Raw genomic sequence first — 11157 nt, forward strand, 5'->3', positions numbered from 1 at the left:
GAAAAACAATTAGATAATTGAAAATTATTAGTCAAAATTATTTATTATATTAAATGCATATACATAAATACACATGTACATCCGTCTATGTACATATGTTTATGTGTGTGCAAATATAAAAAAAAAAAACAAGAAAAAAAAAACAAAGCCAAATACATTTCGGAACTATGCTGTTTAATGATTTAACTTTTCGGTATTTAAAACAAAAATCTGTGATTAACTACAAAATTTAAATTTTTAAAATTAATTGTATAGCGCCATGTAAGCGATAACGATGTTTATATACTTAATTACATACAACAACAACAAAAACAAAATCAAACTTGAGAATTAAAACACGCAAGAGAAGCTTTTGGGTTTTATCTAATAGACAAAAATACATAAAACATACATATGCGGTTGCATTTTTTCCAATCCTTTCGGCTCTAAATTTGCACACATGAAATAAATTTTTACTGAGGCACACTGAGGCGCACTTGGCTGCCAACGTAAATCTACCGAATAAAGGAGACTCAGATTCATATGCAGATGCAGATATATTTACACAAACATAGATACATACATACATGCAAACATACATAAATCCTTCAGCCATTGCCAGTCGATGGATGCACTTAAGCTGCAGCCAAAAAGAGAGTTGTACTTGAAGGAAACCTGAAAGAAAATTTATAATAATAATAATATTATGACTATTTTTTTTTTGTAGACTTTACTAGGCATAATATATCTGTAATTTCGAACACTTTTAAAGTCCGAATTTATTACCAAACAAAAAAGGAAAAGGAAGAAAGAAAAATGAGAAATGAAGGGAGAATATTTATCATGAAAAATAAACAAAATTGATTACACGTTAGTAAATAAATTGCACAGAAAACAGGAAAAAAACACACACACACACATTTCATGTATACAAGCATACATGTATACAAACTAATTGTACATTTTTTATTACTAATACTATTGAAAATCAAAGAACCTCCGCCACTGGGCGCCTAAGACCACCTCTCCAGTGGCCGCCGCAGTGCAAAACAATGCAAAATGTTAGTCGATTGTCGTCCCACAACATACATAGATATGTATGTACATATATGTATGTCAAAAACTTACACAAATGCAATGCGGAAACAACAAAAGAAGCAGTCGAGTAGGACGTATGAAAGGTGTTTGTTTATCAAAGCAACAAAAGCAAAATGGATTGAATTATGAATGCTGAGTTGTACTAGCCGCATTTCAAATATGGTGGTTAGAATACACGCATCAAACATACATATATACATACAATATATATAAAAATAATATAATTACATGTATACAAAGAAAAAAACTAATTATTAATAAAAATTAAAATAAAAACCAAAGCAAATGTTTTCTTCTTTTAATATTGCTGTAGCGGAGTAAACACAGATTCGCTCAGTCATAAATAGCCATACACTTAATGAAAGTTGCTGAAATCAACGGGCAACTTATGATAGCTGTAATGGAACCAGCTTGGGGTGTGCGTTTGAATTTGAATTTTAATGTCGGTTGACATCTATCGGCGCGCTGCTGCGCCCATCTCTCCCATCCCCTGCATATCGATATCTACGTGCCATATATCGCACAGAAGCATCGATATATGCATGCACATCGAAAAAATACGCAAGTAGAATCAATAGTTACGGTATTACGATCTGAAAACATGAAAACAATTAAAGAAATAGTGTCGATTTCTTTGAAACTCAGCTCTTGACATATCCCACAAATATTTCCCCTATATATTCGCCATTCCTTAGAAATATCAGCTGCTGTGGTGATACCATCAGTCGAAAGTATATATCGATAAATTGATATATCAATATATGAGTGGGCGGTGGGGCGTATTGAAAATAAAAATTGATAAATAAAGAAATTGGCTACAAAATGGCTCAGGCAATGCCAAACCAGCCCAAGTTTCTGCCTCGAATGGCAAACACATCCAATTCGTACGTCGCAACTGCATCCGGCAATCCCTTCGATGTGGAGGAGGAGGACGAGATATTTAGTAAACACAAAATGGTACTCCGGGTGCCGACAGACTGCACGGGCGACCTGATGCACCTGACTGTCTCGAAGAATTGGCTCGTTTGCTTGCTGGGCTCACCGGAACGTACAACCCTATTGCGTTTCTTCCTGCCGCGTGCGATTCCACCGGGCGGTAAGTTTCCCCCAAGTATCTGACACTTGAAACATAAAAACAACATTTAATTCTGTTTTGCAGAAGTGGCGCTGGAGCGATATCTTTCTGGGTCTGGCTACAAGATAACAAAGATCTTTCTGGACCACACGGGGCATCATCTGGTGATCTCCGTGGTGCCGAAATCCGCTTCAGCCGGACTCTCCGCCGACTTTCTGTACGTTCACAGCTCCGAATCGTCGACGGCGCAGCAGTTGAAGGTGCGTCGGATAGAAAAGTTCAAGGACCATGAAATCACGGCTGTGGCATTCAATCCGTACCATGGCAACGAGACGACGACAGGCCCCATCCTGCTGGGCACCAGTCGCGGCCTCGTCTTCGAGACGGAGCTCAGCCCCACCAGCGACAATCACACGCAGCGAAAGCAGCTGTACGACCTGGGCCTGGGTCGCCCCAAGTACCCAATCACCGGCCTGAGACTGCTGCGGGTGCCAAACAGCAGTCGCTACATCGTTGTGGTCACCAGTCCGGAGTGCATCTACACATTCCAGGAGACACTGAAGCCAGAGGAGCGCACCCTACAGCCCATATTCGCGGGCTATGTGAATGGGGTGCAGGAGCCGCACTGCGAGGAGCGCAAGACCGACTTGACCTACTCCCAGCTGCGATTCTTTGCCCCGCCCAATAGCAAATACCCAAAGCAGTGGGCGTGGCTTTGCGGTGCCGGCATACGTGTGGGTGAGGTGAGTAATCATCGACTCCGACGACTGCTGGATCAGATAGTTATTTCTTGTTTTCCTTTTCAGCTTTCAATCGAAGCGAGTGGCAGTGCAACGCTTCTGGGCGACACCCTGATCAGCCTGGACTTTGAGAAGGCGAAGCATTTGTCATACGAGGAGCGTCGCCTGAATGTGCCCAAGGCCTTTGTGCTCACCGAGTACCATGCGGTGCTGCTCTATGGTGATCACATCCGTGCCGTTTGCCTGCTGAACCAGGAGCTGGTCTACCACGAGCCACTGGACGAGGCGAGAGTGGGCAAGCCGCTGAGCATCGAACGGGATGACATCACCGGATCTATCTATGTGTACACCGTCAAGGCAGTTTTCAACTTGAGGGTCACAAACGAGGAGCGAAATGTGTGGCGCATTTACCTGGACAAGGGCCAATACGAACTCGCGACAGCACACGCAGCCGAGGTGCCCGAGCATCTGGACTTGGTGCTCGCACAGCGGGCAGACGCCGCCTTCAGCGAGGGCTCCTATGAGGTGGCAGCAGATTATTATGCGGAGACAGCCAAGTCTTTCGAGGAGGTTTGCCTGAAGTTCATGGTGCTGCCGGACAAGCGGCCGATCATTAACTACGTGAAGAAGCGACTCAGCCGCCTGACCACAATGCCCGCCGATATGGAGGCCATGGAGGAGGAGCATGCGACGGCCATCAAAGCGCTGGTGGTGTGGCTTGTCGATCTGTACCTCATTCAAATCAACATGCCCGACCAAAACGAGGACTGGCGCCAGGCGTGGCAGTCCGAGTACGATGAGTTTATGCGAGAGCCGCCCATCCTCGCATGCACAACCCGGAATAGTGCAGCGGTGCAGCAGCTCATCGCCGAGCATGCGGATCCCCACAATATGGCCCAGTTCGCCATTGCCATTGGCGACTACGAGGAGGTGGTGGAGCAGCAGCTAAAGGCCGAACGCTATGCCGAGGCACTGCAGACACTCGGCAAGCAGCGCGACATGCAGCTCTACTACAAGTACGCGCCAGTGCTTATGGAGAAGCTGCCCAAGCCCACAATCGATGCGCTGATTGCCCAGGGCGCCAACCTGGAGGTGGAGAAGCTGGTGCCCACACTCATAGTCATAGATACGCGAGAGCAGCGGGAGCAGACCATTCGCTATCTGGAATTTGCCATCTACAAGCTGAACACCACCAACGATGCCATTCACAATTTCCTGCTGCATCTGTACGCACAGCATGAGCCAAAGTTGCTCATGAAGTACCTGGAAATTCAGGGACGTGACGAGAGTCTTGTCCACTACGACATCCACTATGCGCTCAAGGTGTGCACAGATCTCGATGTGAAGGAGGCGTGTGTCTTCCTGCAGTGCATACTGCGCATGTGGATCTCTGCGGTGGATCTGGCATTGAAATTCGACATGAAGCTGGCCAAGGAGACGGCCTCGCGGCCCACAGACAGTCGAATGCGCCGCAAACTATGGCTGCGTATAGGTAATTGAATCGATTTGCTCCCAAGTCGAATGTATTCTCAGGCATCTTATTTTTCCTGCAGCTTATCATGACATCAAGGGCACCAACGATGTGAAGAAGGCTCTGAATCTGCTGAAAGAGTGCGACCTGCTGCGCATCGAGGATCTGTTGCCATTCTTTTCCGACTTTGAGAAAATAGATAACTTTAAGGAGGCCATTTGTGATGCCTTAAAGGTAGGACTTTTGATCTGTGTCCCATTTGAGATCTGTGTACAAATAACTTTCTTTCCGTTATACCCATCAGGACTATAACCAGCGCATTCAAGAGCTGCAGCGTGAAATGGCCGAGACGCAGGAGCAGTCGGATCGCGTGGGCAAGGAGCTGCAACAGCTGCGTGAGCATAAAATCCGCATAGATGCGCAGGACACATGCTCCATCTGCGACATCATGCTGCCCATGAGGCCCTTCTTTGCGTTCATCTGTGGCCACAAGTTCCACAGTGATTGCCTGGAAAAACAGGTGATGCCGCTGCTCAACAAGGAGCGCAGTCGGCGACTGGGCATATTGAAGCAGCAGCTGGAGGCAGAAATGCAGACGCAATCGCAAGCGCAGAGCACGACTGCAGTGCCGACTACGTCGGCAACGACTTCAGTCGATCAGCAAAGAAAGCGTTCGGAGATCAAGACAGAGATCGAGGACATTCTGGCGAGCGATTGCCTGTATTGCAGCATGTTTATTGAGACCATCGATCAGCCTTTCGTCGACGATTGGGAGCAGGTGAATGTCGAGTGGGAGTAGTAGATAATCTACATCTACATCTGCATCAATATGGGATTGTAAATATAAAGTATTTATTAATAAACCTACAAATCACAACATTACTGACTAATTTCGTCCCTTGAATTATGCAAATGGCACGAGCTACAGCGACAGATCGTCAATCGATAATTTGCATTCGCAGTTCGTTGGTTACAAATGACATGACGGTGTTGAGAACAGCCTGTTGGATTGATACATTCTGGACTATTAGCGGCAGCAGCATCACTATGTCGGTGGGATGGATCTCGGCCACGGCCTTGGTCACATGCTGCACCAGTTGCTCGCGCTGCCTGTCCGTCAGGTCGTTGAGTATTACTTCGCCCAGGGGCCTAAATGAGCCTGCAAGCGGAGAGTCAGAGAGTTTTCAATGATTATTATCATGCGTTAGTTCAAAGGTGAATGCCTACTCACCGCTTGTCATTTTGTATGCTGCGATGCCACCGGCCGCACCGCCAACTGCCAGACCCACGGGGCCCATAAGCATGCCGCCAGCGAAGGAGCAGGCTGCACAAATGGCTGCTCCCTTGCCGGACTGCTTTACGGCGACGCGAACATTCTGCTCGTCGGCCACAATGGCAATGGCCTCCATCAGCTCCCGCGTATCGATGGGCATTTTTTCGCTACGTGGTTTTACAGCGTAATTTCGCAATCAAAATCCAATCCAAAGTTCAATTTTGGATCTCAAGTATTAAAGTATTTGGGTTAAATCTAATAATTTTTTTAAATGTATATCAAATTTATATTTTTAGAGCTACTGCTATCAAAACTAAAAAAAAAAATAGACACGCAATTTTTCCCGGGACGTTGAAATTGCAATAATTTTTTGTTTTTGTTTGTCCTAGCGATGTTAGATTAAATTATATTTGAATCAATCGATGTTTTTTTTTGGTTGCAAACATATTTGCAGCGGATGGCCGGAATATATCGACAGTATTGACTCGATGCATCGTTATGGGCACAGAAAACAGCTGAGATGCGTTTTATACAAAATTATTGTTAATGTACCTTTTGCGTTTGATTACTATTTTATAGAAGAAAACTGGCCAATCTTACGGAAAATAAATGCATTAAAAGGACACAATTATAGTTTTAGCGCTGAGAGTCCTAACTAGCTGGTAATATTAAATGGAATATCAAAATCGAGGATGCTTTGTTTTGGGATTCGGTATATTGTAAAAAGAAGAAGATATACTTTGAGGGTCGTGCGGTATATTTCATCGATAAATCCGCGGTCACACTGACGTTACTTTTGTTTTGTTCGAATTAAGATAAAACTAATACATATAAAATGTTCGATTCTTGGTGTACCTTAATGATAATATTTGAGTAGATCAGCACTGCAAGCCACCCAGCAAATGAAAACGCCCAAAAAACTGGTAGCATTTGTCTGTGCTGCCGCTTGAAATTGTCTATGCGCAGATCATTTAATGCCACGGCATGTGGATATGAAAATGTGAATTGCTCGGCGGCTACCAGTGTGTTTTCCACAAATCAAGCCACAATCGGAGCAGATAGGCATTCAACTTCACTTTTAGCTGTGTTCCATTAGAGATCAAAAGACAATGTCCCCGTTCAAACACGTAAGTCGTTCGCGCAGGCAAATACATTTCCTATTATTCGCACACCCTCTTATGTATGTATGCATGAAAGTGTGTGGGTGTAGGAACAAGAACTGAGAGTAATTTTTAATCTTTAAAACATGCTGTAAATATGTGCATATAGAGGGAAAATGAAAGAAGATTGTGTGAGTCTCTGTTTTATCTTTTTGAATGTGTCGCATATAACTGTATGTAAATAGATGTGCATGTATGTTACATATGTCTGCTGTCGAACGTTCATAAGCAGTATGTAGAATTATCAGAACCGTTTAAACGGGACCAGCAAAGCAGTGCACAGTATCTGCTGCCTCCAATATGAAATTCCGTTGGACTTTATGTCCCGTACTTACGCCACACAGCACAGGGCTTGTTAAATAAATGTTATACATTTATTGGGCCTCTTATCGCATTCAAGCGATCCGTTAATTAATTGCTTAATTAGCGTAGCGGTGTCATTTCAAATTAAGCCGCTAAAGGCGCTAAACGAAGAAGAGCAAACATGTATAAGCCATTTGGATGTAGCCCCCCGATGTGTGTACTGTGTGATTAGGGTTGGTAACCAACAGCCTGTGGCGCTTAAAGTGCCACACCTACGTACCCTAATTGCCACAGGGCCGGGGGCGTAGGGCTGCACCCTCGGGCGAGGGCCAAGCCTTCGTCGCGTTGTGATGGCTAATTCATTGCGTAAACAAACGCCGCAAAATATAGCAAATATTTGCATATGGACATACATACGTGCTCTTTCCCTTTTCCACCCAACTATACGTTTCTCTATTATTAATGTGTTCTTCTTTATTCTTTATTTTTTACAGAAGTGCACATTGCTTTGGCTACTGCTGGTGCTCCTTACTGAACACGCACGCGCACGACCAGAGCAGCAGCAGCAGCAGCAGCAGCATGCTGTGGCGAACGAGCCGTTGGTGGATAAAAGGGAAGATGCTCACTCCTTGACAGCTCCTCGCCCAGACGATGATGAATTGGCAACTGTGGCGCCAACAACGACACCAGCTCCCGCCGTGGCTATCGCGCAGGGCGCAGCAACTGGTGTCGCAACTGAAGCCACCCACACTCAGGCCTTGGCAACGGCAGTGCCAGCTACGTCCTCTACCTCCACCTCAACCACTGTACCCGTTCCGCTGCTGCCCGCTGCCCCGGAGCAGCCCGAGTATCTGAAGCATTGTTTTTATGCCGAAGAGCACTTGTGCAAGTTTGGCCATGACGGCCAGGCAAACGAAGCACCAGACGCACTGGGACACGTGTCGACGACGCCAGAATCAGACTCACAGAGTTTTGGTGCGCAGATCAATGCCAGTCAGGGCCACGGCCAGAGCCTAGAGCGCAATGCCAACAGCTGCCAGTGCCACGAGCATCCGGTGAAGGCCAACTCCTGGTATTGCTGCAACATCTCGCAAATGTCAATGATCTCAAGTTGCAGCAATATATCAAAATGGAGCAATCTGCACGTGAGAAATCTCACTGTGCCGATCATGGATCTCTCCAATCCCATATTCCGCTCCCTCCAGTCGCTGGCCGTGACCGATGGCAATATTACGAAGCTGACAAACGCCTTTCCGCGACACTCCACGCTCAAGTGCCTCAACATATCGAACAATAATATATCGGAGATACCATTACGAATGTTCAAGGATGTTCCCCATTTGGAGTTCTTTGGCATGTCGCGAAATAATCTATCGCTGGTGCCACATCACAATCAGAACAAAAACATAACTGTGGACATCAGGTGGGGATCCCCTAAATCCATATACATTTAGCGCTGTCTTAATCCTGTCTTGCTTTCCAGTGGCAATATGCGCATGCTCTGCAATCCGCTAAACGAAATAATCAACAATGATTCATTCAACTTTGTGAATCCAAAGCACTCTTACTGCCTGTACAATGCCACGCACGAGTGGTTCCAGTCCACGGACCTGGTTTCCGTGGAGCAGCTGGAGAGCACCAAGCGTTGCTTGACCAAGTGCCCGGTGATAGAGAACTATGGCAACTGCACATGCAGATTCGAGAGCATCATGATCATACAGGACGACCAGTCGAAGCCAAAATGCCATGTGGACTGCTCCAACCTGGGGCTGGTGGAACTGCCGCCCACTCTGCCCGACAACACGTTTGTGCTGAATATAACAAACAACAAAATAACAAGCCTGGGCGACCACTTTCAAACCAATCCAACATATCATAACATCAACAGACTGGTGGCCGACAACAATCAGATAGCCTCCATTTACGAATTTGAGGGCACAAAGTTCATTGAGAACTTCCAGCGCATCTACATGCGCAACAATTCTCTGAGCAAGGTGAGTGCTGGCGCAAAGAACTCTAAAGTGCATTTAACATCACAGACAACCATTACAGATACCCGAATACTTTCTGAACAACGCACTGATGGATACAGGTCGACGAATTTATCTGGCAGGCAACAAGCTGCAATGCGACTGCAACTCTGCCAAAACTCTGCAGAACTGGCTCAAGGAACGTAGCACCGATATACCCGACTACATGGAGATACGCTGCCGGAATATACCCCAGAGTGTCATTGAGCTGCAGGAGGCAAAACTATGCCAGTCACCGCCCGACTGGACTGATTATATCTACTATTTGATAGCCGCCGAAGTCATCCTGCTGCTGGCACTCATTACCAAAGTATCCTATGATTATTGGGTTTTTAAGACCTCTGGCTATTTACCATGGCCAGCTAGCAAAATGCCGAAATTGCCTTGCGATTGGTTGTGCGAGTCCTAGATTTAAATATAGAGATGGGCCATCTAGTCCTTGGCGAACAATCAAAGATAGCTAGCGAGTCGTAAAGAGAATTAGACCTGGAGTTAGCCTCACGCTTTGGAAGAGAATTGTTTGGTAAATGAGCTACGTTCAGACCATGACAAAATCAAATGGCAGTGCGCACTATTATATCTGACAGTGGAACCATGTGCCTTTTTTATACATATATGCAGAAATATTTGTATAAATATATACAACTTGTATTTGTTGGTGTTTATATCTGGTATTTTAAGAGAACAATTGTAAAGAGAGCAGCCAGTAACCAAACTTACAAGAACATGTAAGACTTTTTCAATGAGCTCTCATAGTCATGACTCGTGGTCATATTTTTACTGTCCTCAGATCAATCACCTTTTTTTTTTTTTAAATGTAAGCTTGATGTGTGTATATAAAACGGTGATCGGCATCAATACCATAACAGTCTGTACGTTTTCTTGCGGTCTGAAGCGGCAGTGTAGCAGAAGGACACTTGTCCCCCCTCGCAAGAGGAGAGAGGGCATACTCCTGCCCAACCACTGATATATTTATAATTATATATTTACATGGTGTTCTTTGATTACTTTGTTGTCAAGAACCATACGATAGATGACAAATTGATTTCAGATCGATTCGATTTTATATTTACTATAGCCAAAAACAAGACCAACAAAATGCCACATCGTGTATTTACGGCATTAACTATGTAAATATTGGCTTTATGCTGCTCGAAACAAAATATTCATTTGGTTTTCATATTTAGTTAGATATGAAGGAGGGAGTGTACACATATGTATATGTAATGAAAACTCTTTTGATTTCATTAAAATTTGTAATTGGAAACATTTCCCAAGTCCCCTACAAGTCTAATCCAAGCCATTTAAAATAAATCAAACGTCACGAGTAAGAGTCGGGTTAAGAGTCCATTTTACGAATGATATTTATTGTTGTGGTTTGTTGTGATTTTAAATATTATAATTAGTATTAAGAAAAAAATACGCACTTCATTTTGTTTGTTGAACTCTTTCAATACAGCAATCCTCTTCGCACTTTTATAAGTTTTCACATTTCCTCTACCACCTTTAAGTTGTTCTTCATACCTGCTTCTGCCTATGGTGAATAGAAGAGCGAATTTGGAGTGTAGTGTGGGTGTGTGGTGTGTTGGTGTGTTGGTGTGTGGGAAGGGATGTACATTTCCGTTTGAGTGAGTGGAATGGAGTGTAGGGGTGTAGAGTTTGGAATGTGCCTTATAAGGAATACAATTATGTGTACAGTGCACATATAATACCATCATTAAATTTGATTTTGCCACATTCACATTCATATGGGGAGGATTAACTATAGGTACTTAATTATGCTCGATTTCGTGTGTTATTAGGGACCTTTAAACGCGTAAACCTTTTACATAGTGTCATTATTTATTATCTCCGTAGTCATCATATGTATATATAATTTGTTTTTAAATGTTTCTTTTGTATTCGTTGCGTGACTTTTTCTTTTTGTTTGCATGTTAATACATATGTATCCTATATATGCTGTATATGTTATACATATTCGTCGAATGCCGCCAAAATAAATATTTATATAAATCCACTAACTTAAGT

The 11157-nt window shown here is 44.1% G+C and overlaps 3 protein-coding genes across 4 annotated transcripts; 2 read left to right on the forward strand and 1 right to left on the reverse strand.

The window, feature by feature from the left end:
• The first annotated feature begins 1835 nt into the window (after positions 1-1835).
• LOC117588398 (vacuolar protein sorting-associated protein 18 homolog) lies at positions 1836-5245 on the forward strand. 2 transcript variants are annotated; one of them, XM_034279651.1, is made up of 5 exons: positions 1900-2173; positions 2237-2895; positions 2959-4384; positions 4446-4597; positions 4668-5245. In XM_034279651.1, the coding sequence occupies exons 1-5, from the start codon at positions 1900-1902 to the stop codon at positions 5160-5162; spliced, it is 3006 nt and encodes a 1001-aa protein (XP_034135542.1). In that variant the 3' UTR covers positions 5163-5245. The 2 variants fall into 2 exon arrangements, with proteins under 2 accessions (XP_034135543.1, XP_034135542.1); XM_034279652.1 differs by lacking the exons at positions 4446-4597; positions 4668-5245 and having other exon boundaries at positions 1836-2173; positions 2959-3800; positions 3836-4278.
• On the reverse strand, positions 5194-5922 carry LOC117588399 (protein C19orf12 homolog). Its single transcript, XM_034279653.1, has 2 exons — positions 5595-5922; positions 5194-5522 (listed from the first exon to the last, which is right to left on the reverse strand). The coding sequence occupies exons 1-2, from the start codon at positions 5794-5796 to the stop codon at positions 5302-5304; spliced, it is 423 nt and encodes a 140-aa protein (XP_034135544.1). The 5' UTR covers positions 5797-5922; the 3' UTR covers positions 5194-5301.
• Positions 5923-6414: 492 nt separating this feature from the next.
• On the forward strand, positions 6415-10489 carry LOC117588796 (protein halfway). Its single transcript, XM_034280308.1, has 4 exons — positions 6415-6763; positions 7594-8522; positions 8583-9093; positions 9152-10489. Exons 1-4 carry the CDS (start codon positions 6746-6748, stop codon positions 9536-9538), a joined length of 1845 nt encoding a protein of 614 aa, XP_034136199.1. The 5' UTR covers positions 6415-6745; the 3' UTR covers positions 9539-10489.
• The last annotated feature ends 668 nt before the right edge of the window (positions 10490-11157 follow it).

This window comes from Drosophila guanche, unplaced genomic scaffold (assembly GCF_900245975.1).
Source record: "Drosophila guanche unplaced genomic scaffold, DGUA_6, whole genome shotgun sequence".
Taxonomy (NCBI): domain Eukaryota; kingdom Metazoa; phylum Arthropoda; class Insecta; order Diptera; family Drosophilidae; genus Drosophila; species Drosophila guanche.